The sequence below is a fragment of the Myxocyprinus asiaticus genome, chromosome 10 (genome assembly GCF_019703515.2).
Source record: "Myxocyprinus asiaticus isolate MX2 ecotype Aquarium Trade chromosome 10, UBuf_Myxa_2, whole genome shotgun sequence".
NCBI lineage: Eukaryota > Metazoa > Chordata > Actinopteri > Cypriniformes > Catostomidae > Myxocyprinus > Myxocyprinus asiaticus.
This window is the reverse complement of record NC_059353.1, coordinates 42,420,293-42,448,088: the sequence shown is the minus strand read 5'-3', so window position 1 is coordinate 42,448,088 and position 27,796 is coordinate 42,420,293. Positions and strand designations below refer to the sequence as shown.

At 39.8% G+C, this 27,796-nt stretch overlaps 1 protein-coding gene across 1 annotated transcript in view; it reads left to right on the top strand.

The window, feature by feature from the left end:
- Positions 1 to 22,050, top strand: part of ttn.2 (titin, tandem duplicate 2) — a 200,547-nt gene extending 178,497 nt beyond the window's left edge. Inside the window, exons 204-230 of the mRNA XM_051709102.1 lie at positions 72 to 377; positions 538 to 2,304; positions 2,467 to 2,760; positions 2,857 to 3,135; positions 3,222 to 3,521; positions 3,608 to 5,674; positions 5,755 to 6,057; positions 6,174 to 6,479; positions 6,580 to 6,870; positions 6,963 to 7,262; positions 7,374 to 7,679; positions 7,836 to 8,138; positions 8,247 to 8,528; positions 8,640 to 9,233; positions 9,351 to 9,641; positions 9,735 to 10,034; positions 10,127 to 10,429; positions 10,533 to 10,835; positions 10,974 to 11,558; positions 11,687 to 11,992; positions 12,095 to 12,394; positions 12,474 to 13,049; positions 13,149 to 13,454; positions 13,569 to 14,162; positions 14,348 to 20,236; positions 20,332 to 20,628; positions 20,728 to 22,050. Of these exons, the coding sequence (XP_051565062.1) occupies positions 72 to 377; positions 538 to 2,304; positions 2,467 to 2,760; positions 2,857 to 3,135; positions 3,222 to 3,521; positions 3,608 to 5,674; positions 5,755 to 6,057; positions 6,174 to 6,479; positions 6,580 to 6,870; positions 6,963 to 7,262; positions 7,374 to 7,679; positions 7,836 to 8,138; positions 8,247 to 8,528; positions 8,640 to 9,233; positions 9,351 to 9,641; positions 9,735 to 10,034; positions 10,127 to 10,429; positions 10,533 to 10,835; positions 10,974 to 11,558; positions 11,687 to 11,992; positions 12,095 to 12,394; positions 12,474 to 13,049; positions 13,149 to 13,454; positions 13,569 to 14,162; positions 14,348 to 20,236; positions 20,332 to 20,628; positions 20,728 to 21,026 (18,047 nt within the window). The 3' untranslated portion in view covers positions 21,027 to 22,050. The remainder of the gene's footprint in view (positions 1 to 71; positions 378 to 537; positions 2,305 to 2,466; positions 2,761 to 2,856; positions 3,136 to 3,221; positions 3,522 to 3,607; positions 5,675 to 5,754; positions 6,058 to 6,173; positions 6,480 to 6,579; positions 6,871 to 6,962; positions 7,263 to 7,373; positions 7,680 to 7,835; positions 8,139 to 8,246; positions 8,529 to 8,639; positions 9,234 to 9,350; positions 9,642 to 9,734; positions 10,035 to 10,126; positions 10,430 to 10,532; positions 10,836 to 10,973; positions 11,559 to 11,686; positions 11,993 to 12,094; positions 12,395 to 12,473; positions 13,050 to 13,148; positions 13,455 to 13,568; positions 14,163 to 14,347; positions 20,237 to 20,331; positions 20,629 to 20,727) is intronic.
- Positions 22,051 to 27,796: the final 5,746 nt, after the last annotated feature.

Sequence of the window (27,796 nt, the reverse complement as noted above, 5' to 3'; positions counted from 1 at the left end):
GTATAAATAACCTTGCATCTTGTATATTCAAAGAGAATATGTTATATATATACTCTTAATTTCTATTTTAGATCCACCAAGTGAGCCAACCAAGCTCGGAGTTGTTGATTCAACAAAGACATCCATTACCCTTGGATGGGTGAAGCCTGTCTATGATGGTGGCAGTGAAATCACAAGCTATGTTGTTGAACAACGAATGGCAGATGAGAGGGAATGGGTCACTATAAGCTCTAAAGGTGAAGTGAGGACGACAGAGTTTGTGGTGTCCCACTTGAAACCTGGAGTGTATTACTTCTTCCGTGTCTCTGCTGTTAACTGTGTTGGAGCTGGACGTCCAATTGAGATTATACAGCCAGTGCAAGCCAAAGATATTCTGGGTTTGTGTTTTCTAAACAACAATATCCTCAATTTCCCCTAAGGGATAAAAAATACTATCCTATCATATGCTGTCCTATCCTACAAAGACTTTTTTTTTCTGAATACTTATATTTTTATGATACTATGAAACTGATATGTTTTACTCTTTAATTTCAACAGAGGAGGCTGATGTTGATCTGGATATCTCAATGTCAACTCAGTACATAGCAAAGGCTGGTAGAGATGTGGAGATTGTCATTCCTCTTAAGGGTAGACCTGCTCCTAATGTAACATGGAGAAAGGGAGACAAGAACATTAGTGGTGAAGCAAGATACACCATAAAAAACACTGAATATTCAACTGAGCTCGTCATTCCAAAAGTCACAAGGGATGATACAGGCAAATATCTTCTTGAAATTGAAAATGGAGTCGGAGAGCCAAAAACAATTACAGTGTCTGTTAAAGTATTGGACACCCCATCTGCTTGCAATAAATTGATAGTGAAGAATGTGACACGAGGTAAACTCACTCTTAGCTGGGAGCCTCCTTATATTGATGGTGGCTCCCCAATCACAAATTACATTATTGAGAAGAAGGATGCTAAAATGAAGGCCTTCACTTTTGTGACAAAAGAATGTGCCAACACAACATACAAGGTTGATGGTCTGTCTGAAGAAATTTCCTATTTCTTCCGTGTTTCTGCTGAAAATGAATACGGCATTGGTGACCCTTGTAACACAGCACAGCCAGTCAGAGCAACTGAGATGCCTGGTCCTGTTAAAGATCTGGTAATGGTGGAGTCATCTAATACATCTGTAACTTTGGCATGGACAAAGCCTGATCATGATGGTGGCAGCCACATTTCTGAGTACATTATTGAGAAGAAAGCAAAGGGAGAGGATGCTTGGAGTATTGGTGGCACATGTAGACGTTGCCAACATGAGGTAACACACCTTAAAGAACTCTCAGAAGTTTTCTTTAGAGTATTTGCCAAGAACGAGAAGGGTTGCAGTGACTTCTCTCAAATTGGACCCATTACTGTAAAGTACTTTGTAATACCACCTGAGGCAAACCTAACTGACTTTCCTAATGGGGAATTAAGTGTTCGCATTGGACAAAATGTGAATATTGACTTGCCCTTCAAAGGTAAACCTAAGCCCACTATTCAGTGGATGAAAGATAATGTGCCACTCAAGGAAAGTGAGCAAGTTCGTTTTAGGCAAACAGAGAACAAGGCAAGTCTTACTGTACGAAATGTAAGAAAGGACAATGCAGGAAAATACACCTTGGTCCTTGATAACAAACTTGACAAGAACTTCTTTGACATCAAAGTAATAACACTTGGGCCACCATCTACACCTGTAGGCCCAATCCGTTTTGATGAAATTAAAGCCCAGAGTATTATTATCTCATGGAATGAACCCCAGGAAGACGGTGGAGGAGAGATCACCTGCTATAGCGTTGAAAAGCGAGAGACATCCCAAGCTGCGTGGAAAATGGTTTGCTCTAGTGTGGTCAGGACCACATTTAAGATACCGAATTTGGTTAAGGGAACTGAATACCAATTTAGGGTACGTGCAGAAAACAAATATGGAGTTAGCGACCCTCTCACCTCATCGGATATGGTTGCTCAGCACCAATATAAGCCACCAGGTCCACCTGGAAAGCCTGTAGTATACAATGTTACAAGTGATGGCATGACTGTTCAGTGGGATGCCCCAAGCTTTGATGGTGGTTCACCAGTCACTGGATACCATCTTGAGAAAAAAGACAGGAACAGCTTACTGTGGACAAAAGCAAATTCCAATATTATCTCTGGAAGAGAGTACAGAGTCATTGGACTTCTTGAAGGTCTGGAGTATTCATTCAGAGTTTATGCCGAAAACAATGCTGGCATGAGTCAAGTCAGTGAACAAAGCAAGCACAAACTGGCAATCTCCCCTGTTGGTGAGTCTTAGTATTCTTTTTGTTGTCATTGGCATTTCATACATACCTCCATGATAACATTTTTCAATACTTTTGAATTATTTTCTATAATGAGTCTTATTTTATTTATTTTGTTTGCCAAAATTGCACATTTTAGTTACATCATCCTTATTTCTTCTATAGATCCTCCTGGCACACCTAATTGCATTGATGTTACAAGAGACTCTGTAACACTTCAGTGGGAACCACCTAAACGTGATGGAGGCAGTAAGATTGTGGCATACAGTGTTGAAAGGCGCCAAGGAAGAGCACGCTGGTTAAGATGCAATTTCATTGACATCAGCGAATGTCAGTTTACAGTAACAGGCCTTGCTGCAGGTGACCGCTTTGAATTTAGGGTGATTGCCAGGAATGCTGTTGGAACAGTTAGTCCACCTTCTCAGTCATCTGGTTACATCATGACCAAAGATGAAAGTGGTATGTACATACAAAGCTATACTTAGATATTGTCTGTGTTAAATATATCTGATGTAATGTATGCTTTCAAATTTTACAAAAATCTTTTCTTTTCAGTCATCCCTGAGATTGAGTTTGGTGCAGAGAAGACCCTCACCATCAAGGCAGGAGAAAACATTAAACTCAGCTGCAGTGTAAGAGGACGCCCTGTACCTCAAGTCACATGGTATAAAGATAGCAAGGAAGTGGACAAAATGCTGGTTGACATCACAACTATAATTGGATCAAGCTCACTATTCATCAGAGATGCTGACCGCAATGATCGTGGTATCTACACAGTTGAAGCCAAGAACAGTTCGGGCACAACAAAAGTGGATGTTCTTGTCAGAGTACAAGGTATGATTTAAAATAAATGTTGATTTACAGTTTGAATGAAAAGGTTCAGGATTTGGGCATAGCTGATTTCTAGTTTGTGTTTTTAGATACCCCTGGTCCGCCCGAAGGCCCACTTCGCTTCACAAATATATCTGCAGAGAAAGCAACTCTTTGGTGGAGCCCACCTGATAATGATGGATGTGCACCTATCACTCATTATGTGATTGAGAAACGTGAGACTTCCAGAATTTCGTGGGCACTTGTAACATCCAAGTGTGAAGCCTGCTCTTTTAATGCCACAAAACTGATTAAAGGCAATGAATATCAGTTCCGTGTATCCGCTGTCAATAAATTTGGTGTTGGCAAGCCAATGGAGTCTGATCCAATCATTGCTCAAATGCAATACAGTAAGTATTTGTTCTTGATGCAGTAATTTGCTGTTTAAGCACTGGTGTTTCTTGACTTTAAAACATTTCTTCTTATTGTCTCACAGCGGTACCAGATGCTCCTGGGACACCTGACTGCACACATGTGACCGGAAACAGTATTACACTATGCTGGACAAGACCAAGACATGATGGTGGAAATGAGATCAAGCAATACATTCTTGAAAGACGAGAGAAGAAGAGCTTAAGATGGGTGAAGGTTTCATCAAAGAGACCAATAACTGAGCTTAGGCACAGAGTAACAAACCTTACAGAAGGAAATGAATATGAATTCCGTGTTATGGCTGAAAACGGAGCTGGTATTGGACCTGCAAGTAGTACGTCCAGATTGTTCAAGTGCAGAGAGCCAACAAGTGCACCCAGTGCACCAACTGTGGTGAAAGTAATTGATTCTACCAAGACATCTGTTACTTTGGAATGGACCAAACCTGTATTTGATGGTGGTATGGAAATCATCGGTTACATAATTGATATGTGCAAGGCAAGCCTTGAGGAATGGCACAGAGTCAACAACCAGACTTGCATCCATACCAAATACACAATAACAGATTTAGAACCTGGTGAAGAGTACAAATTTCGTGTATGTGCAGTCAATGGTGCTGGGAAGGGAGAAACTTCTGAGACTCCAAATGTAGTACAAGCAGTTGATAGACTGACATCACCAGAAATTGATATTGACGCAGACTTCAAACAGACACATGTTGTGAGAAATGGTGGAACAGTCACACTTCATATTCCCTTCCGTGGAAAACCAGCCCCCCTTGCCACATGGACAAAGGCAGATGGAGAGCTTGGTGTAATGGTGGATATTCATACCACAGACATATTCAGTACCTTGACAATTGAAAATTGCAGCAGGTATGATGCTGGCAAGTATACACTTTCTCTTGAAAACAACAGTGGTCGTAAAGCTATTACATTAACAGTGAAAGTGTTGGACACACCTGGACCACCAGGACCTCTCTCATTCAAGGATGTCACAAGAGGTGCCCTGACACTCATGTGGGATGCACCATCTAATGATGGAGGTGCCCGTGTTCATCACTACATTGTTGAGAAGCGAGAGGCAAGTCGCTTGAGTTGGCAAGAGGTTAGTGAAAAGTGCACACGTCAAATCCTAAGAGTGACCAACCTCGCTGTAGGCATAGCATACTTCTTTAGGGTTATTGCTGAAAATCAGTATGGCAAAGGTGAGCCATATGAAATGACAGAGCCTATAATTGCCACAGAAGAGCCTGCACCTCCCAAGAGACTGGATGTCATTGATACCACATCCTCAACAGCCACCTTAGTATGGATGAAGCCTGAGCATGATGGTGGAAGCCGCATTACTGGGTACATTGTTGAGACTAGAAAGAAGGGCTCTGATCGCTGGGTTATTGGTGGTCAAACCAAATCTTTGAAAATGGTTCTTGAAGGATTGGTTGAGAACACAGAATATGAATTCCGTGTCAAGGCCCAGAATGATGCTGGTATTAGTCACCCACGAGATGCGCTAGGCTCTGTCATTATTAAGGAGCCTCGTATTGAGCCAACAGCAGATCTCAGTGGCATCAGTAAACAGCTCATCACTTGCAAAACAGGAAATACCTTTACCATTGATATTCCAATCAGTGGGAGACCAGCCCCCAAGGTAACATGGAAACTTGAAGAAATGAAACTCAAAGAAACAGACAGAGTATCAATTAAAACTTCTAAAGATAGAACCACTCTACTGGTTAAGGATGCCAAGAGAGGTGACAGTGGAAAGTATTATATCACTCTGGAGAATGCAGCTGGATCAAAGACATTCACTGTCACTGTCATTGTCATTGGAAGACCAAGCACACCAACTGGACCTGTTGAAGTTTCAGGAATCACATCAGAGTCCTGTGTATTGACATGGTCTGAACCTTCAGATGATGGTGGAACAGACATCACCAATTATATTGTTGAGAAACGTGAGTCTGGGTCCACTACATGGCAAGTTGTGAATTCAAGTGTGAAACGGACCACCATTAAAGTAACTCATCTGACCAAGTACATGGAGTACAGTTTCAGAGTCTGTGCTGAGAACAAGTTTGGTGTTAGCAAATCTATTGAATCTCAAGCTATTGTTGCTGAGCATCCATTTGGTGAGTACAATGGTTTTATATAAACCTTTAATTGGTTGGTGTTATAGTACATTAATCATTTTATTTATTTTCGTTTTCAGTCCCACCAAGCCCACCAACTCGACCAGATGTTGTTTCAGTGTCTGCTAATGCAATTTCTATCCGCTGGGATTTGCCATATAATGATGGTGGAAGCAAGGTAAATGGATACTGGATTGAGAAGAAAGAACGCAATACCATTCTGTGGGTGAGGGAGAACAAGATCCCTTGCCTTGAGTGTCACTACAAGATCTCCAATCTCATTGAAGGCCTTGAGTACCAGTTCAGAGTTTATGCAATGAACATTGCAGGCTTGAGTAAAGCAAGTGAAGCATCAAGGCCAGTGCTGGCTCTAAATCCAGTTGGTAAGTCTTTGGTTACTTTCTGCTATAAAGCTATAAAGTATTTCTGCTATTTCTATAAACTATTGTTTTGATTCATGGCTTAATATTAATTAAGTGATTTTTGTCTGAATATTTAGATCCACCCGGCAAACCAGAGGTTTATGATGTAACAAAGACATCAGTGTCTATTAGATGGTCTGTGCCATTCAATGATGGTGGCAGCAAGATTGTTGGATATGTGGTTGAACGCAAGGCATCCAGTGACGATGATGAAGCTCGTTGGTTGAAGTGCAACTACACGACAATCACAGAAAACTTTTTCACTGTTACATCACTCAGTGAAGGAGAGCAGTATGAATTCCGTGTTATTGCCAGAAATGGTGCCGGAGTCCACAGTATGCCATCTGAGTCAACAGGACCCACCATATGCAAAGATGAATATAGTAAGTATAGTAAGAGTTTCCTTTACTTGTGCCTACATATGTGTAAAAATACATGGATGTGCTATTATGAATATGTTTTAATACACATTATTTATTTCAGCACCACCCAAAGCTGAGCTGGACAGCAAACTTGTGGGTGAGACAATCACTATTAGAGCAGGGTCAGACCTTGTTCTTGATGCTGCTGTTGGTGGAAAACCAGAGCCCCAGGTTTTCTGGGCCAAGGGTGATAAGGAGCTGGAGCTTGGAGAGAAATACTCACTAACATACACCAGTACAAGAGCGATGGCAATTATTAAGTCATGTGATAGAAATGATACTGGAAAATACATTCTCACTGTGAAAAATGCCAGTGGAATCAAAACAGCTGCTGTCAATGTTAAAATACTTGGTAGGTGCATAATAAATTAGAAAATAGTGTTTTAGTCAAAATACCATGTACATTTATAGACTGTACATTTCATAAATCTTTTTATATTTTAGATACACCTGGTCCACCTGAGGGTGTGATAACAATTAGCAGGGTCACAGAAGAGAAATGTACAGTTTCCTGGAATATTCCTCTGGAAGATGGTGGTGATTCTGTTACTCACTACATTGTTGAGAGACGTGAGACCAGCAGACTCAACTGGGTTGTCATGGAAAATGAATGCAAGACTCTGTCTTGTGTCAGCACTAAACTCATCAAGAACAATGAGTACATTTTCAGGGTCAGAGGTGTGAACAAGTATGGGCCTGGTGTACCGCTAGAATCCGAACCAGTAATTGCAAGAAATGCATACAGTAAGTATTATCATTACTTTTAAGTGTTTATTATTATTTCTGTTAATAAATATGGTTTGCCCACAATCTCAAGGACAAAGTATTAATATTGTTTTGAAATTTACATTATAGCTGTTCCAACACCTCCAGAAGCACCAGAGATTACTGCTATCGGTAAAGAACATGCCATTATTGAGTGGCTGAAGCCAGAGAGTGATGGTGGTTGTGAAATCAAAAACTACCTTGTGGATAAACGTGAGAAGAGCAGTGTTAGATGGACAAGAGTAAACAAAACCTACACAATTTATGATACACGCCTCAAGATCACTGGTCTCTTTGAGGGAAGTGATTATCAGTTCCGTGTTTCAGCCGTCAATGCTGCTGGCACCAGCCTTCCAAGTGAGGCATCTCAGTATGCTCACTGTAGGGAGCCAACATGTGAGTAAATGGCCTGCATGGTCCAGAAAAACTATATGGCATTAATAGAAGTTATTTCAATAGCAAGTTAATATTTTAGTTTATTTAACGTCCATGCAAGAAAAAATGTCTTACAAATAGAGCATGAGCTTTACACACTTCCATCTCATTTTTCAGATACCCCAGCTCCACCATCAGTTCCTCGTATCACAGATACTACAAAGCATAGTGTTAGTATGACTTGGACACGACCAATGTATGATGGTGGATCTGATGTCACTGGCTATGTTGTTGAGATTCTGGAAGAGGGAACAGAGCAGTGGTATAGAGCCACCCAAAAGACCCTGAGCAGCACTGAGTACACAGTAAGCGGTTTGGCAAGTAACAAGAAGTACCGCTTTAGAGTGGCTGCAGTCAATGCTATGGGTAGTGGAGAATTCAGTGAAGGCAGTATTGAGACTGCTCCTTCAGAGAGACTTGGTAAGTTTTTTAATGGCCCACTAGGTTCACAACAATAATTGTGCAAATAAGTCTTAACGTTTCGGACATGCAGATACTGAATGAAATCTTTCACTATTATCTTATCAGAAATACCTGACATTGAACTACCTGATGAACTTAAGAAGACTGTTTGCGTCAGAGCTGGCAGCACTTTACGTCTTCATGTAACTACAACTGGAAGACCTGCACCAGTTGTTACCTGGAGAAAGCCTGGAATTGACCTACAATCCCGTGGATTCATAGAAACTACAGAAAACACCACAACTTTAATAATGGAGAAGGTGCATCGCTATGATGCTGGAAAATACACAATTGAGGCAGAAAATCCATCTGGCAAGAAATCAGTTACTATTCTTGTTAAGATTTATGGTAAGTAAAGACATACAATTAATAATAAATACATTTAAAATAATGATATATACTATCATTAGCAAATTACATTCAAAACTGCTTAACAAACTCCAAAAAAACTTTTTTCAGATACTCCTGGACCATGTGGCGTGGTAAAGGTTAAAGATTACACAAAAGAGTCTGTTGTAATTACATGGGATGTGCCTACTATTGATGGAGGTGCTCCCATCAACAACTACATAATTGAAAAACGTGAAGCTTCAATGAAGTCATACAAAACAGTAACAACAGAATGCAAGAAGACATTATACAGAATCACAGGGCTGGAGGAAGGAACACAATACTTATTTAGAGTATTGCCTGAGAACATATATGGTATTGGAGAACCTTGTGAAATTAGTGAGGCAGTACTTGTTTGCGAAGTTCCATCTGTTCCTCAAGATCTGTATGTCATTGATATCACAAAGTCTACTGTCATTCTTGGATGGGAAAAACCACTTAATGATGGTGGCAGCAGACTTACTGGCTATGTCATTGAAGCCTGCAAAACTGGAAGTGACCGCTGGATGAATGTTGCTAATGTGAAATCATCTGTGCTGCAGCACACAATTGTCTCACTAAATGAAAATGAGCAGTATCTCTTCAGAATCAGAGCTGAAAATAGCAGAGGTGTCAGTGAGCCCAGAGATTTTATGACACCTATAATGATACAAGAACAGAGAAGTAAGAATAATAAAAAATTGTTGAATGAAATTAGGAAAACAAAGATAAGCATTTTATTTATTTATTTATTTATTGTTTGTTTTGAATATCAAACTTTTATTCTTCTTCTCATTACAGTTATGCCCAAGATCGACTTGACTGGCATCCCTCAAAAGATTGTAAATGTGCCGGCTGGCAAGGCAGTTGTGCTCAACATTCCCATCAAAGGCAGACCTGCACCTGTCTGTTCATGGTTCTTTGGTGGTGTCAGGATGAAGGACAAGTTTGACCGCATCAAGATTGAGACGACTGCTAAATTCACCAAACTGACAGTCCGTGAAACCACAATCGATGACACTGGTGACTACTCTCTTGAAGTGAAGAATGTCACTGGAACCGTAACTGAGGTCATCAAAGTTATCATTCTTGGTGAGAAACATTTTACTTCTCCCTAAAGATTTTTCTGTTACTAAAGTTTATTTAAAGTATATTTGAAATTGACCAAGTGTACTTCTAACCTAGATAAACCTGGAGTACCTGTCGGGCCCATGAGAATCGATGAGGTTGATGCCACATCTGTTACCTGCAGCTGGGGACCACCAGAGAAGGATGGAGGTGCAAATGTCAGCGGCTATGTTGTTGAGCAGCGTGATGCGCATCGACCTGGATGGATACCTGTCTCTGAATCTGTCACCAGACCCACATTTAAGTTTACAAGACTTTCAGAGGGAACTGAATATGTATTCCGTGTAGCTGCTACAAATCGTTTTGGGATTGGTGGGTTTTTACAGTCTGAAGTTGTTGAGTGCAAGAGTGCCAAAAGTAAGTTTTTTTTTTTCCTTAGATGTGTGATATTTCTTGAAGGTTCTTGAATCTAAAAGGAGCAAACTAATCAATCTCCAACCTTTTTCCAGCTGTACCTGGAGCACCCTGCACACCTGAAATACTTGATGTGTCTCACGATGGCATGACTCTTACCTGGAGACCACCTGAGGATGATGGCGGTTCTTCTGTGGCTGGCTATATTATTGAGCGCAAAGAGGTTGGATCTGACAGATGGGTTGGCATCAATAAGAATCCAGTAACCATGACAAGATACAGAGCCACAGGACTTATCGAGGGTCTTGAATATGAGTATAGAGTGACAGCCATCAACTCTAGAGGCACTGGAAAACCAAGTGAAAGCTCTAAAGCAGCTATTGCAATGGATCCTATCGGTATGTAAAGAGGAACAACACAACCCTGTAAAAACATATAGATCGAACATTTATAAAAACAACAATGTATGTGCTAAGTATGTTACATTTTCCTCTTAAACAGAGCCTCCTGGTATTCCACTGAACCCAAAAGTCACAGATACCACAAGAACATCAGTTTCACTTGCTTGGTCTCCTCCAGAGGAAGAGGGAGGTGCAGCTGTTACTGGTTATCTGATAGAGATGCAGAAGGTTGACCAGGTTGAATGGACAAAATGCAACACAACACCAACAAAGATGTGTGAATACACTTTGACACATATGCCCCAGGGAGCTGAATACAAGTTCCGTGTAATGGCATGTAACGCTGGTGGAGCCGGAGAACCAGCTGAGATTCCAGGGGTGGTCAAAGTTACTGAAATGCTTGGTAATATTTTTGTTCAAATATCTCAAAAACAAACAAACATATAAATACAAATACAAGCTGTATTATTCAGATTTTTCATTTAAATAAATGTATATGGCAGTACATATTTGTACTGTAACAACTTTATTATGCTTTCAGAATATCCTGATTATGAGTTGGATAAAATATACCAGGAAGGCTATGTTGTCAGACAAGGTGGCGTCATCAGGCTATCTGTGCCTATCAAGGGAAAACCCTACCCAACATGCAAGTGGACAAAGGAAGGCCGTGACATATCTCATAGAGCTATGATTGCCACCAGTGATGAACGCACTGAGCTTGTGATCAAAGAAGCCCACAGAGATGACACTGGCACCTATGACCTTGTGCTGGAGAACAAATGTGGCAAGAAGGCAGTGTATATCAAGGTTAAAGTTATTGGCCGCCCAGATCCACCTGAGGGTCCTCTTGAATTTGATGATGTCCAAGCACGTTCAGTTAGAGTAAGCTGGAGACCACCCTCAGATGATGGTGGCTCTGATATTTTTGGTTACATAGTGGAGAGGCGAGAGGTGCCTAAAGCAGCCTGGTACACTGTGGACTCACGCGTGGTTGACACATCACTGGTGGTAAAGGGACTGAAGGAAAATGTTGAATACCACTTCAAGGTTACAGCAGAGAACCAGTTTGGCATTAGTAAATCCTTGAAGTCTGATGAATCTGTTACACCAAAGACTCCTCTTTGTGAGTATTTTCATCACTAAAATAATATTTTAACATAAATTTCTTAATTACCTTAATGGTCTTAAATTATTTTAAATCACAATGACTATTAAATTTTTATTTTATTTATTTATTTATTTTGCATAAAGGTCCACCAGAACCTCCCAGCTTCCCTCCTGAAATTATGGATGTTACAAAGACCACAGTTGGCCTGTCATGGTCAAGACCAAAGGATGACGGTGGATCTCGTGTCACTGGATACTATGTTGAGAGAAGAGAAACTTCCACTGAGAAGTGGGTGCGCCACAACAAGACTCATATAACAACAACAATGTACACTCTTACTGGTCTCATCCCTGATGCAGAGTACCAATTCCGTGTGGTTGCTCAGAATGATATAGGTCAGAGTGAGCCAGGACCTATATCCGAAGCAGTTCTATGCAAAGATCCATTCGGTAAGTAACCCCCTTCCCCTCTCCAGTTAAAACCAGCTAATAATTCACGTTAATTAAGGATATATAAAATATTGATTTTAATTCTTTCTCTATTTATAACAGATAAACCAGGTCAACCTGGTGAGATTGACATAATCTCTATAGCAAAGGACTGCATAACCATTCACTGGCTGCGCCCTGAATCTGATGGTGGAAAAGAGATCCTTGGGTACTGGATTGAATACAGGCAAGCAGGTGAAAGTGCCTGGAAGAAATGCAACAAAGAGCGTTCAAAGGACAGACAGTTTACCATGGGTGGTCTCATGGAGGCAACAGAGTACGAGTTCAGAGTGTTTGCTGAGAATGAAACTGGACTGAGTAGACCTAGAAGAACTGCAATGGGCATTAAAACCAAACTGAGTGGTAAGTATATAAAATTTAGAAAGTATGTTTCTTAAACAGACATTCGCAAAGTCACTAACATGTTCAATGTGTCCTGCAGTTGGGGAGGCTCCATGCCTAAAAGAGGAGATCAAAGAGACCACCACAAAACTAGGAGAATCTGGAACAATGATGTGCCAAATTATTGGTAGACCTCTCCCTGAAATCAAGTGGTATAGATATGGAAAGGAGCTAATCCAGAGCCGAAAATACAAGATGAGCTCGGATGGCCGAAACCACTCTCTAACAGTGTCAACAGATGAGCAAGAAGATGAAGGTCTGTACACATGCAGAGCCATAAATGAAGCTGGTGAAATTGAGACGAGTGGCAAGCTTCTATTGCAAGCTGCACCACAATTCCATCCTGGATTCCCATTGAAGGAGAAATACTATGCAGGTTGTGGAACAAGCCTACGTCTCCATGTTGTCTACATTGGTCGCCCTATTCCACAAATCATGTGGTTCTATGGCAAGAAGCCTCTTAATCCATCTGAAAATGTCATAATTGAAAACACAGAAAGCTACACTCACTTAGTTATAAGAAATGTCCAGCGTAAGACAAATGCTGGAAGATATAAGGTGCAAATGAGCAATAAATTTGGCACAGTGGACACTGTCCTGCGTGTTGAAATTCAAGGTAATTTATTTTTTTTAAATCAAGGATAAATACTGAGCTCTCAATAGAAATGTATTTATGCATGAAAATATGTAACAACGGCTCTTCCTGTCTCTTCAGATAAACCCCTCATACCTGAAGGTCCAATCGTTGTTGATGCTCTCTTGAAGAACTCTGTGATCATTAGCTGGAAACCACCCAAGGATGATGGTGGATCAATGATCACAAATTACATTGTAGAGAAGCGTGAAGCCAAAGAGGGCGAGCAATGGCATCTTGTGTCATCCGCTGTACCAGGAACCATATGTCGTGTTCCAAACCTCATTGAGAGTGCTGGATATTATTTCCGGGTTTCTGCACAGAATCAGTATGGCATCAGTGAACCACTTGAAATCCCATCTGTTGTCATTATCAAGAGTCCATTCGGTAAGTTTAATGGATTAGTGCTCTTTGAGTAATAGTCTAAAACATAAACATATAGGGAGAAATTTAATGTCAAATTAATTCCATTTCTACCTCTTTATTTCTTAAAAAAAACAGAGAAACCTGGAGTTCCACAACAGCCAGTTGTTTCTTCTGTAACAAAGGATTCATGTGTTGTTACTTGGAAAGCCCCAACAAGTGATGGAGGGGCCAAAATTAAGAACTATTACCTTGATAAAAGAGAGAAGAAGCAAAACAAATGGATTACCGTTACAACAGAGGAAATTCATGCGACATCTTACACTGTTAAAGGCCTCCTTGAAGGTTTTGAATATGAATTCCGTGTCAAATGTGAAAATATTGGTGGAGAGAGTGACTGGAGTGAGACTTCAGAACCAGTCATTCCGAAATCAGATACAGCTCTCCGTGCTCCATTCTTCAAGGAGGAATTGAGAGACATGTGTGTCAAATACAGGGCAAATGCAACCTTTGTCACTAAGGTTATTGGACATCCCAAGCCAGTGGTGAAGTGGTACAAGAACGGCAAAGAAATTTTACCAGATGGACAGAAAATAAAGGTCCAAGAATTCAAGGGAGGCTACTACCAACTTGTTATCAGCAATGCTGATGAAAATGATGTGGCTGTTTACCAAATTAGAGCCACTAACCAACTTGGATCAATCTCCACAACTGTGAACCTAGAGGTTGAGGGTAAGTATATCTTATTGTTTGTTATGAACAAAATTTATTCAAACTGAAAACTTGCCTAAAACCCATGTTTTATATTTTTATAATTCTGTAAAAAACACTGCTTAAATTCTACCATTTATACTTCATTTACATATTACATTTTGTCATATCACTAAGTTTTGTCATATAATTTTATTATTTTCTAGTTCCTGCAAAGATTCACTTGCCATTACATCTCCAAGGCATGGGAGCTGTTCATGCCATTCGTGGTGAGGTGGTTACCATCAAGATTCCAATTAGTGGCAAACCTGATCCTGTAGTCACATGGCAAAAGGGACAAGAGATGATTAATAATACAGCTTATCATCAAGTAATTATTACAAGATCATTTACCTCACTAGTTTTCCAAAAAGGAGTGCAAAGAAAGGATTCTGGCTACTACATCATTTGTGCCAAAAATCGATTTGGTGTTGATAAGCAGACAGTTGAACTTGATGTCGCTGATGTCCCTGATCCACCAAAGGATGTTAAAGTTAGCGATATTGGCAGAGATACAATCACCCTCACTTGGAGTCCTGGAAATGATGGTGGAAGTGACATTAAAAATTATATTGTAGAAAAGTGCCCTGTCTCTGGAGACAGATGGATTCGTGTTGCTCAGACACCTGAGCCCCAATACACTGTGATGAGTCTTTTTGGCAAAACAAAATACCAGTTCCGAGTAATTGCAGAAAACAGATTTGGCTTAAGTGATCCATCTGCACCAACTGAACCTGTGACAACAAAAGAAGACAAGTTAGCAATCAGAAATTATGATGAAGAAGTGGATGAAACAAGAGAGGTTACAAAGGCGGAGGCACCACATTCTAAAATAAAAAATCTGCCATCTTTGTACACCATCTCTGAGGAGCTTGCGCGCAATGGACAGTTTGGCATTGTCCATCGCTGTATTGAAATAAGCTCCAAGAAAACATTCTTGGCAAAATTCATCAAAGTTAAGGGTGCTGACCGAGAGCTGGTTGCCAGAGAAATTGAGACACTCAATATTGCAAGACACAAAAACTTACTGTATCTCCATGAATCCTTTGATAGTTTGGAAGAATATGTCCTGATCTATGAATTCATGTCTGGTTTGGACATCTTTGAGCGTCTTGGTACAAACTTTGACCTCACTGAGCAAGAAATTGTTCGGTACATGAGGCAAGTTTGTGGAGCCCTGAAGTTCTTGCATAGTAACAACTATGGTCATTTCGATATCAGACCTGATAACATTGTTTATTCCACAAGAAAGAGTGATACAATCAAGTTCATCGAAATGGGTCAGGCTAGATTGCTTACACCTGGAGAAAACATCAGAATTCAGTTCACTGCCCCTGAGTACTGTGCTCCTGAAATCCACAACAGTGATTTAGTAACCACTGCCACTGACATGTGGTCTGTAGGTGTTCTTGCATATGTCCTCCTTAGTGGACTTAATCCATTTGCTGCTGAATCAAACCAGAAAATGACTGAGCACATCTCAAATGCAGAGTATGTGTTTGATAGTGAAGCCTTTAAAGAGACCAGCGTTGAGGCCATGGACTTTGTTGACAGACTGCTTACTAAAGACCGCAAACTACGTATGACTGCTTCTGAAGCTTTGGAGCATCCTTGGCTCAAGATGAAATTGGAACACATTAGTTCAAAGGTCATCAAGACTTTGAGACACAGAAGATACTACCAAACACTGGTGAAAAAGGAATGGAGCACTGTTGTTTCAGCAGCTCGTGTTGTCTATGGCGGTGGCTACAGAAACCAGAGAAATGTTTCAATTGGCAGAGTGAAAGTTGGACATCCTGAACAAGGCCTGAGAGCAGGTCCAGTCATGCATGGCTCTGCGGAGGAGGGCGGACATGTCAGATTTGTGTGTTTTATTGAAAACTATGACAGAAACACTGAAGTGACCTGGTACTATGGTTCACGCAAACTGACTGCAAGTCACAAATATGAAATCAATTACGCTAATGGAATTGCAAGCATCTATGTTAAAGACATTGAAGAATGCGATGATGGAGTATATAGATGCAAAGTTGTCAGTGAAGACAGGGAAGAGCATGCTTATGCAGAGTTGTTTGTTGAGAGTGTTAGGTCCCATCGTGAATACTATCTGGGACGCTCGCTCAAGAAACCAAGGCGTAGAATTGACAAAACAAAACTTTTGCAGAGGCCACCTGAGTTTACTTTGCCATTGTACAACCGTACAGCATACATTGGTGAAGATGTGCGCTTTGGTGTAACCATAACAGTCCATCCAGAGCCAAATGTTACGTGGTTGAAGGCTGGGCACAGAATCAAACCAGATCCTAAGAAATACACATTTACAAGTGACAAGGGTCTTTATCAGCTTATAATTCACAATGTTGACCTCAGTGATGATGCCGAATACACTGTTGTGGCAAACAACAAGTTTGGTGAGGACATTTGCAAGGCACGTCTCACTGTAACACCACACCATGTTGCTGAGGACACTATGAGACCAATGTTCAAACGTCTCTTGGCCAATATTGAGTGCGTTGAGGGGCACAGTGTCCGCTTTGACTTGAGAGTATCAGGAACACCACCGCCAAATCTGAAATGGGAGAAAGATGGAAAGCCTCTTGAGTTCAGGCCACAAGTTGAAGTTGTTCAAGAGGATGTAGACTATCATGTTCTATATATCAGAGAATCCCTCATAGAGGATTCAGGCACATACAGAGTCACTGCAACAAACTCAGCTGGATCGGCAAGTTGCCAAGCTACTCTCAAGGTTGAACGCCTAACATACACAAGGAGGGAGTTCAAGAGTGAGGAAGAGAGGCAGAAGTATGTACACAACCAAATAGAAAAGACACTGAAAATGGCACAACAGTTTTCGACAGCAGAAGTTACTTCACTTAATCCTGTAGCACAAGAGGCTTTGAAGGAAGCCGCTGAGTTATATAAACCTGCAGTGAGCACCAAGAATGTGCAGGGTGAGTTTGACATCTCTGATAAAGAGGATCAAGAAATAAAGAAAATAAAAGATGAAGAGAAGAAGATACGTATGCCTTATGAAATCCCAGAGGCACGTGCACATGATCAAACTGTTCTCAGTGAAGATAAGTTGATCAAACACTTTGTGCCCCTATCTGATATGAAATGGTACAAGAAACTGCGTGATCAGTTTGAGATTCCTGAGCGGATGGAAAGAATTGTTCAGAAGAGACAGAGGCGTATTCGTCTTTCTAGATGGGAGCAATTCTATGTCATGCCACTGCCCAGAATTACTGATCAGTACAGACCAAAGTGGCGTATTCCAAAACTTGCACAAGATGATTTAGAGACTGTTCGCCCAGCAAGACGGCTACCATCCCCTGAGTCAGAGGCATCCTTCAAACAGAGAAGGCATTCACTTGGAGATCTCTCAGATGAGGAGCTCCTTGAGCCTGCTGAGGACTACCTGGCAATGAAGAGAACTGAGAAAGAAAGACAAGAGCTTGAAGAAGAACTAGAACTTGGCTTCTCTGCCTCTCCACCCAGTGGAAGCCCTGTTCGCTTTGAGCTGTCTGCACTGCGTAGTGCATCAGCAAGGCCTGTTCACAAAGCTGAAGTGAGACATGTAGAGGAGACAAAACATGTAACAATAACTGAGCAAACTCGGGGCTCACCTCCTCCCATTTCACATTTTATGAGGAGGAGGCGATCCTTGTCTCCAACATACATTGAATTGATGCGTCCTGTTTCTGAACTCATCAGGCCACCTCGTGCACGCATCTCAACTGAGGTTGAAGGTGAAACCATTGAAAGAAGATCACCCACCCCTGAGAGGACACGTCCTCGATCTCCAAGTCCTGTTTCTACTGAGAGACGATCCTCCAGATCTTCCACTAGATTTGAAAGATCTGCAAGATTTGACATCATGTCTAGATATGAGGCAAGAAAAGCTGCTCTCAAATCTGAGCGCAAGTACCAGGTTGTGACGCAGCAACCCTTCAGCCTTGACCATGCTCCTCGTATCACAGTAAGATTGCGTTCTCATCGTGTACCATGTGGTCAAAACACAAAGTTCACATTGAATGTTCAATCCAAGCCAGACGCTGAGATCCAATGGTTCCATAATGGACAGCAAATACAAGAGAGCAACAAATACCAATTCACAAATATGAGTGGTGTCCTGTCTCTCCAGATTAATGATTGTCAGGCAGAGGATAGTGGTACATACCGTGTTGTCTGCACAAACTTAAAGGGCGAGGCATCAGACTATGGAACTCTTGATGTTTCAGGAGGATCATTTACTACATACTCCTCAAGACGTAAAGATGAAGAGGCTCCAACACCATTTGTACCTGAAATGACAAAAACAGATCATTATCATTTAACATCCATCAGAGCATCCTCTGCCTCAAGGACTCACTTGGAGATCAAGGAAACCAAAGCAAAACTAACAGAGAGACATGAAGTTTCTGCTGTTGAAAAGTATGAATCTCAAAAACTTGCATCATCTCCTATCAGATATGCATCCACTGAATACCTATCATCAGCTTCATATTCGTCCACTGAAAGATATACATCGTCAGAATCAAAGATGAAAGTATCAGAATCAACAGCATCCGCTGAGGTGTCAGTTAAGAAAGTTAAAGCTACTCTTTCAGCCAAAATTCTCACAAAACCACAGTCTTTAACTGTATCTGAGGGCGAGTCTGCACGATTTGTCTGTGATATTGATGGAGAGCCAGCGCCAAGGGTCACATGGATGCATGAGGGAAGAACAGTTGTCTCTTCACTCCGTATACATATAACCACAACACAGTACAAGTCTACATTTGAAATTTCCTCAGTTGAGTATTCAGATGAAGGCAGCTATGCTGTAGTTGTAGAAAATTCAGGAGGAAAGCAAGAGGCAAGGTTTACCTTGACTATTCACAAGCCAGTACTTAAAGAGGAAGTTATTGCATCACCGACACAAGTGAAGTCTCCAGAGCCTCCAGTGAAATCAACATTACCTTCAGTGAAGTCACCAGAATCTTCCATAAAATCCCCAGAACCCTCCTTGATTTATTCTGAGCCTTCAGTGACATCTCCAGTACCACCAGTTAAGTCCCCAGTGCCATCAATTAAGTCTCCAGAGCCCTCAATGAAATCTCCTGTGCCATCAGTTAAGTCTCCAGAGCCTACAGTGAAATCTCCTGTGCCATCAGTTAAGTCACCAGAGCCTTCAGTGAAATCCCCTGTGCCATCACTTAAGTCTCCAGAACCTTCAGTGAAATCTCCTGTTCCATCAGTTAAGTCTCCAGAGCCTTCAGTGAAATCCCCTGTGCCATCAGTTAAGTCTCCAGAGCCTTCAGTGAAATCCCCTGTGCCATCAGTTAAGTCCCCAGAGCCCCAAATTAAATCACCAGAACCAACTGGTGTTAAGTCTCCTGAACATCGAATTAAATCACCAGAGGGTATTAAATCCCCATTTAGAGTGAAGTCACCAGAGCCAATCACCTCTCCCCAGAGGGTAAAGTCTCCACCCCCTTTTAAGTCTCCTGAGCCAATCACCCCTCAAAGGGTGAAGTCTCCAACAGGTCTGAAGTCTCCTGAGCCAGTTACCTCCCCTCTTAGGGTTAAATCCCCTACAGGAATGAAGTCCCCTGAACCAGTCACCTCACCTCAGAGAGTGAAATCCCCACCATCAATTAAATCTCCTGAGCCGATCATGTCACCTAAAAGAGTTAAATCACCTCTTACAGTGAAATCACCAACCCCATCAAAGGAAGCACCACCAAAGGTCATTCAGCAACTTAAAGCTGAAGCATTTGAAGACAAAATTAAGATGGTCTGTGTTGCTGAAACCTCTGTGACAGAAGTTGTGTGGTACAAGGATAGCAAAAGACTGAGTCAAAGTAGTCATTACCAGATTCACACATCTTCTGATGGAACTTGCTGTCTATATATATCTGATGTTTCTGAGAGCGACCAAGGTGAATACTTCTGTGAAATTATTGGTGAAGGAGGAGCAGTTTCAAGAACATCATTTTCTTTTGTTGGTCAAGTGTTTCAAGCCATCTACACAAAAGTAACTGCATTTGTGGCTACACATAAGGTTATTCAAGGTAAATTTCATTAAATATATATATCATTTAAATATATTTAAAGACTCTATGACTCATGCTTGTCAGCACTGTAAATGCTTTATTTTCTTATCCAGAATCTGTGTCCTCTCAAATACATGGGGGAGCTGAAATGCTTCTAAAAAGGGAGAGTGCCGCTGCTAGCAGCATGCACGAAAGTTTCACTTCAGAATCTGTCCACATGGAGAGCACAATGCAAGAGGCATCCTTCAGCAGTTCCACAATGGCTGAGATGAAATTTGAAACTATGTCAATGTCTAGCATGTCCTCTGTGACATCAGAGTCAGTATATGCCATGAGCTCAAGCAGTATAATGTCAAGTCACTCACATGTTGAGGGATCCTCAATTAGAGCTACCCTGCTCAGTGGTCAAGGTGAGGATCAGTTTGAGTAAAACCAAACATACTGAAATTATTCAAATAATTTTATACAATATTAATGAATGTCATTTCAAATACATTTATATTTCATAGGCTTAGCTCCAAGAATTGAAGCTCTTCCTGAAGATATCAGCATTGAAACTGGAAAGGTTCTAACTGTGACTTGTGCTTTCTCTGGAGAGCCAGCACCTCGTATTGAGTGGTCGCGTGGTGGAAAGACTCTGCCTGGTGTGGAAGAGAGCAGTAGGTTCCACATTGAGACCACAGAGGACCTGACCACGCTCATTATCACCGGTGTGAAAGAGAGTGATGCTGGGGCATATACCCTCAAACTTTCCAATGAGCATGGATCTGATATGGCAACTGTTACAATCAGCATTCGATCGAAGTAAAAGTAATTTCTACCCCCTTCCTTCACTAAGTGACTTTGTATTTATTAAATGAATGGACAAAAATAAATAAATAAGTACCAGGATAACTATTCCTGTAAATATAAACTATTTTTATACCAAACTTGACATACATTTATGCCAAACTAGACTAAAGTCTAAAGTTATTATAAAATGTGCCATATTGGATAATTATGACTTAGGATTTTTTCCATTTTTCTGTGGCATGTACATAATGTAAATAGCCGAATTTAACGGTTATGGAAAATGTATGAATTGTTATTTATGACAATATTAACTGAAACAAATGGAACTATATGTTTATCAGGAGAAAGTTTCACATGGAACGAATACCCTGTTAAACCTGAAACTAAACTCTGTGCCTCAACAATAAGTTGAAGTCTTAAGATTGCCTCAACAGGTAGAGAGGCTCCCTGTTGATGTTACACTAAATCTGAGAGACAAAGTTATATCTGCATGTTTACATGTGCAGTGATATTATTACCATGCTCTTATGCATTGTTACTTGAATATAAGACCTTGCGTGCTGTTTGCATTTTACCCTCATGTAAGCGGGACAACTAGGCCTTGTGTTCAGACTGACTAAGTCATACCACCATTTCAAAGACATGCTCATTGTGCGAGCGGCCTGCACTTTGAGCTAAAATGTTTAATGTGCTCTGTGTCTGACAAGGGACTGCTTGAATAAACTTTGAAAAATAACATCACCTGGCCAATAAAGAAAGTATATCTTGTACTCCCTTGCAGAAGCAGAGCCTCCTCTTGGAGGATTGCTTTGATGCATTGTGTGTTTGAGTGTTAGCTTTAGAATTCACCTTTTCAGTTGTTGGGCAAACCCCAAGAAATTGTGCTGCAGCAATAACACCTGCTGTGCAAAAAAAAAGAAAAATGGTTTAAAATTTAAATGCTTAGCAATTTGGTTTGATTTACTGTAGAATTGTAGTAGTATATATATATGCAACCTCCTTGAGTATTATTTATTCAATAAAGCATGTTCTCAGCACTACATTTTGTCTTGTCTTTATTGTGTGGTCCCAATGCGAGTGCCTGAATTAATTTTAAATGGATTTATTCTTAATAAACACATCTACAAATACTCAGATATAGAGCACTGTACTTTTATTAGTATAGATTAAAATATCTACAACATAAAAACACTACACTTTCAAATGCTACCAAAACCGCTTTGTCTTTCTTAATACCATCTGATTAACAGGTAAACTTGGTGGATAATGCTCACAGAACTTTGAGCAACATGACAATATTCTGCGATACCGAGTTTGTACCAAACAAATAAATGTGTCTAAATTTATTATTGCTGTGACCCTTCTGTAGTCACCCTCCACAATGCATGTGATATTACTTCATGGCCTTATATTGATATTACCTCTTAGGCCTATTTGCATTGCACTTGTCCTGCTGTGTTTCTTGAGTAATTTTTTATCTACTCCAGTGCCTAGAAGAAGGGGGCCGTTTCCACAGACTCTTTGAATTTACCATTGAATTTAAGTACATTTTTGTAGAGCTGTATGACTTTACAAACATGCATTGTTTCTGAACTTGGAGCCAAATGGATGACCAAGCAAGGAAATTCTCACATTTAAACGGGACACTGGTGCTGACTGTAATACCATGTCTTTGAAGAAAGTAGATATGAGAGACTTAACATTAAAGGAATATTCCAGGTTCAATACAAGTTAAGCTCAATCAACAGCATTTGTGGCATAGGCCTGATTACCACAAAAATTTACTTTGACTTGTCCCTCCTTTTCTTTAATAAAATGTAAAAATCTGGTTTACAGTGCTCAATGAAAGCGAATGGTACCCATTCTTAAACGTTAAAACACCCAGATTCAAAGCCACCAGACGTAAACAATATGCATGTTAACATGACTTTAGTGTGGTAAAATCACTTACTAACCTTTCCTGTGTGAATTTTAGATCCAATTTTACAACTTTGTTGCCATGACGATGTAACACTCTAAACCCTAAAACATCTGTAAAAAAAAGATACAAAAAATAAATAAAAAAAATCACATCTCAAATAATACACAAGTTTTAACAGAAGAATAAATGTAAGTGCTTTCATAAAATTATAATCTTCACATTTCTGCCTTTAAACCCTCCAATTTTATATGTACAAACAATATATATATTAGAAAAGGTGAGACAAGTCAAAATTATTTTTGTGGTGCTCAACATTGTGTCACAACAGCTATCAATTTGAGCTTAAAGGAATATTCTGGGTTCAAGTTAAGTTAAATCGACAGCATTTGTGTCATAATGTTGATTACAACAAAAATTTATTTCGACTCATTCCTCTTTTTTTTATTTTTTTTATTTATAAAAGCAAAAATTGAGGTTACAATAAATGGGGACAATGGGAGTGAACATGGCCAATTTTTGGAGGGTTTAAACACAGAAATGTGAAGCTTATAATTTTACAAAAGTACGTGCATGAATTCTTCTGTTAAAACTTGTGTATTATTTGAGCAGTAAAGTTGTTTAAATTGTCATTTTTACAGTCGTTTTAGGGTTAGTTGACATTACATCATCATGGCAACGAAGTTGTTTAATTGGCTATAACTTTACACAGAAAAGTTTGTAAGTGATTTTATCACACTAAAATCATGTTTACACACATATCCTTTATGTCTTGTGGTTATACTTATAAAAAAGTATTTTAACGTTAAAAAAATTTATTTGATTAAACCCGAAATATTTCTTTAAAAATGCAAACATATTACCTACTCAGGTCACTAGATGGCGGTATGGGGCCAGAAATCGCTGACAAGTAAGTAAAAAGACAGGTGGGCTTCAGATCCTAGAAAGAGATGCACCAGTATGGAGACAGAATTGTTCCTAATTCAGAGACAAATGGAAAGAGATTCACAAATAGAAAGTTGGTTAACAAATAAATTAAATGAGATCCACAAATAAATGTAAGGAGTTTCACAAAAATAAAGTGAATTCACAAATAAATAAAAAGAGATTTGCAAATAAAAATTTGTTTACAAGTATATTTTTTTTAACTCACAAACACAGCTCTGTCCACCATTCGGTGAATCACACATTTATTTGTGGATTGCTTGCTGTGCATTTGTGGATGGCAGCTCACGTGTGAATTCTGAAACATTTCTTGCGCGAGAGTTACGGGCAATCCACAAATAGGTGGACTCCACCCATCGTCTACTCAAGCCAATCAGATAAAGGACACATTACTCAGACCAAACGTAGCACGTTCTATCTTCAACCAATCACTCTTTGTTTTACTATCAGGGCGGGACCAGAGTCACAGCACTCTCATGAGCATAGAATCAAGCACTTACAGATAAGCTCCAAGGCCACGAACATTTAAAGAAACGGACGCCATCAGAGGAATACTGTGACTTAAGGTTCGTATAATTTTCTCTCCAAGTTCCTAACCAAGTTTCTTGACTGAAACTCCTAGCTACATAATGGATATGTAGATGTATACATGGCAGATCCGAACAGACACACTACTAGACACTACAAAAGATCAGTAGTACAGATAGTGCCCTTATAAAACATGAATCATATTAGATGATCTTAGGAGCACAAACCATAGATTAATACCCTATATTACACAGTGTACAAGATCTGCTATGCCAATAATTTGGTTTCACCTTATGTTAATGTATATACAGTATATATATATATATATACACAGGTGCATCTCAATAAATTAGAATGTCGTGGAAAAGTTCATTTATTTCAGTAATTCAACTCAAATTGTGAAACTCGTGTATTAAATAAATTCAATGCACACAGACTGAAGTAGTTTAAGTCTTTGGTTTTTTTAATTGTGATGATTTTGCTCACATTTAACAAAAACCCACCAATTCACTATCTCAAAAAATTAGAATACATCATAAGACCAATAAAAAAAACATTTTTAGTGAATTGTTGGCCTTCTGGAAAGTATGTTCATTTACTGTATATGTACTCAATACTTGGTAGGGGCTCCTTTTGCTTTAATTACTGCCTCAATTCGGCATGGCATGGAGGTGATCAGTTTGTGGCACTGCTGAGGTGGTATGGAAGCCCAGGTTTCTTTGACAGTGGCCTTCAGCTCATCTGCATTTTTTGGTCTCTTGTTTCTCATTTTCCTCTTGACAATACCCCATAGATTCTATATGGGGTTCAGGTCTGGTGAGTTTGCTGGCCAGTCAAGCACACCAACACCATGGTCATTTAACCAACTTTTGGTGCTTTTGGCAGTGTGGGCAGGTGCCAAATCCTGCTGGAAAATGAAATCAGCATCTTTAAAAAGCTGGTCAGCAGAAGGAAGCATGAAGTGCTCCAAAATTTCTTGGTAAACGGGTGCAGTGACTTTGGTTTTCAAAAGACACAATGGACCAACACCAGCAGATGACATTGCACCCCAAATCATCACAGGCTGTGGAAACTTAACACTGGACTTCAAGCAACTTGGGCTATGAGCTTCTCCACCCTTCCTCCAGACTCTAGGACCTTGGTTTCCAAATGAAATACAAAACTTGCTCTCATCTGAAAAGAGGACTTGGACCACTGGGCAACAGTCCAGTTCTTCTTCTCCTTAGCCCAGGTAACATGCCTCTGATGTTGTCTGTGGTTCAGGAGTGGCTTAACAAGAGGAATACGACAACTGTAGCCAAATTCCTTGACACGTCTGTGTGTGGTTGATGCCTTAACCCCAGCCTCAGTCCATTCCTTGTGAAGTTCACCCAAATTCTTGAATCGATTTTGCTTGACAATCCTCATAAGGCTGCGGTTCTCTCGGTTGGTTGTGCATCTTTTTCTTCCACACTTTTCCCTTCCACTCATCTTTCTGTTAACATGCTTGGATACAGCACTCTGTGAACAGCCAGCTTCTTTGGCAATGAATGTTTGTGGCTTACCCTCCTTGTGAAAGGTGTCAATGATTGTCTTCTGGACAACTGTCAGATCAGCAGTCTTCCCCATGATTGTGTAGCCTAGTGAACCAAACTGAGAGACCATTTTGAAGGCTCAGGAAACCTTTGCAGGTGTTTTGAGTTGATTAGCTGATTGGCATGTCACCATATTCTAATTTTTTGAGATAGTGAATTGGTGGGTTTTTGTTAAATGTGAGCCAAAATCATCACAATTAAAAGAACCAAAGACTTAAACTACTTCAGTCTGTGTGCATTGAATTTAATTAATACACGAGTTTCACAATTTGAGTTGAATTACTGAAATAAATGAACTTTTCCACGACATTCTAATTTATTGAGATGCACCTGTATATATATATATATATATACACACACACACACATATATATATATATATTTAAATCATTGAAGTAATATTTCAAAGGATTTATATTTTTAGCAATTAGTGTTATGGCAGTCCAGTCCAATGTTACTCACAAGAAATAATTAGGTTAACCCTGTAAAACAATGCGTGTTTCACTTATTTACTCAGGAAGTATATGAGCTGTGCGATACAGGAGGACAATAATAATAATAATAATAACTGTAAATAAAAGAGTTGCGAGGATACTGGAGAACTGGTGCTCTCCGCTCCACATCACAAAAAGATGGAAACCGTTGTGCAACTTTTGTGCTACTGGTGGTCCATGGCCCAATCTTGTTTGTGTAACATGTTCTTTTCTGTACAGTAATGGACTTGTTTTTAATGTGTAACTGTTATTTTTTCCAATCATTTGTGCAAAATGCTATCTGTGTGTGTATATATATATATCCAAGTATCCATCCCAGACAACTGATACAACACCATGATGTGACAATGAGGATGTTCATGTACTTCAAACTCGAGCAAAATGCAAGCACTCCAGTTGTAATGTTCAATTCCAGTGTTTGTGTGTGTAAATTCATGAACTCAAATTTACTGTCTTATGTAGTTACATGCATGACAGCCTGTAATTTGTAACCAAAAAAAAAATCATACCTTTAAGCCAACAGTCTTGCTTTAGTGTTAAAAAAAAAAAAGAAAAACACACTCTTTAAAACCTATTTACATCAAAATGCCTTGATAGAACTCAATAAAAGATCTGTCAACTAAATAAAATATTTTGTCAAATGAGAGGAGTCATAAATTTATACTCATATTCATGTTGTTCCAAACCCGAACGGCTGACTTTCCTCTGTGGGAGGAACTCAAAAGGAGATGTCAGGATTTACGATAGGGACTGACAGCCTCACATCCATTTCAGCCTCATTAGCAGTATCTACATTTTACAATGTATTCTCATATTCCACAGAAGAAACTAAATAGTACAGGTTTAAAAAAAAAATAAAATAAATAAAAAAAAAACACATGAGGGTGAGTAAATAACAGAATTTTCATTTTTAAGTAAGTCAACCAAAGACAATGTTACAGTGTATTTAAATTTTGTATTGCACTTTCATTTCAAGACATGACATTGTAACAGAAATCTGACAGAAAAATAAAGAATCTCATATTACAGATTTTAAAAGGTGTCCTGTATTGGAGCTGGGACCACTGAGTTTTGGAGCAGGTGAGTCAAGTGCTCAAAGTTCATGGGCAGTACACATGGGAAACATCTGAAAAAGATGGAAATAACTAATGAGTCAATTATCACTGTCAGAACATGATGCTGTAATTTATGAAGGGACCCCGTAATAGAAACTCCACACAAAAGTGCTAAAATGCAACATAATAATAACTATTACCTTACAACTGCTTTTATTAAATACATTAACATAATGTGAAACCAAATTATTGGCATAGCAGATCTTGTACAC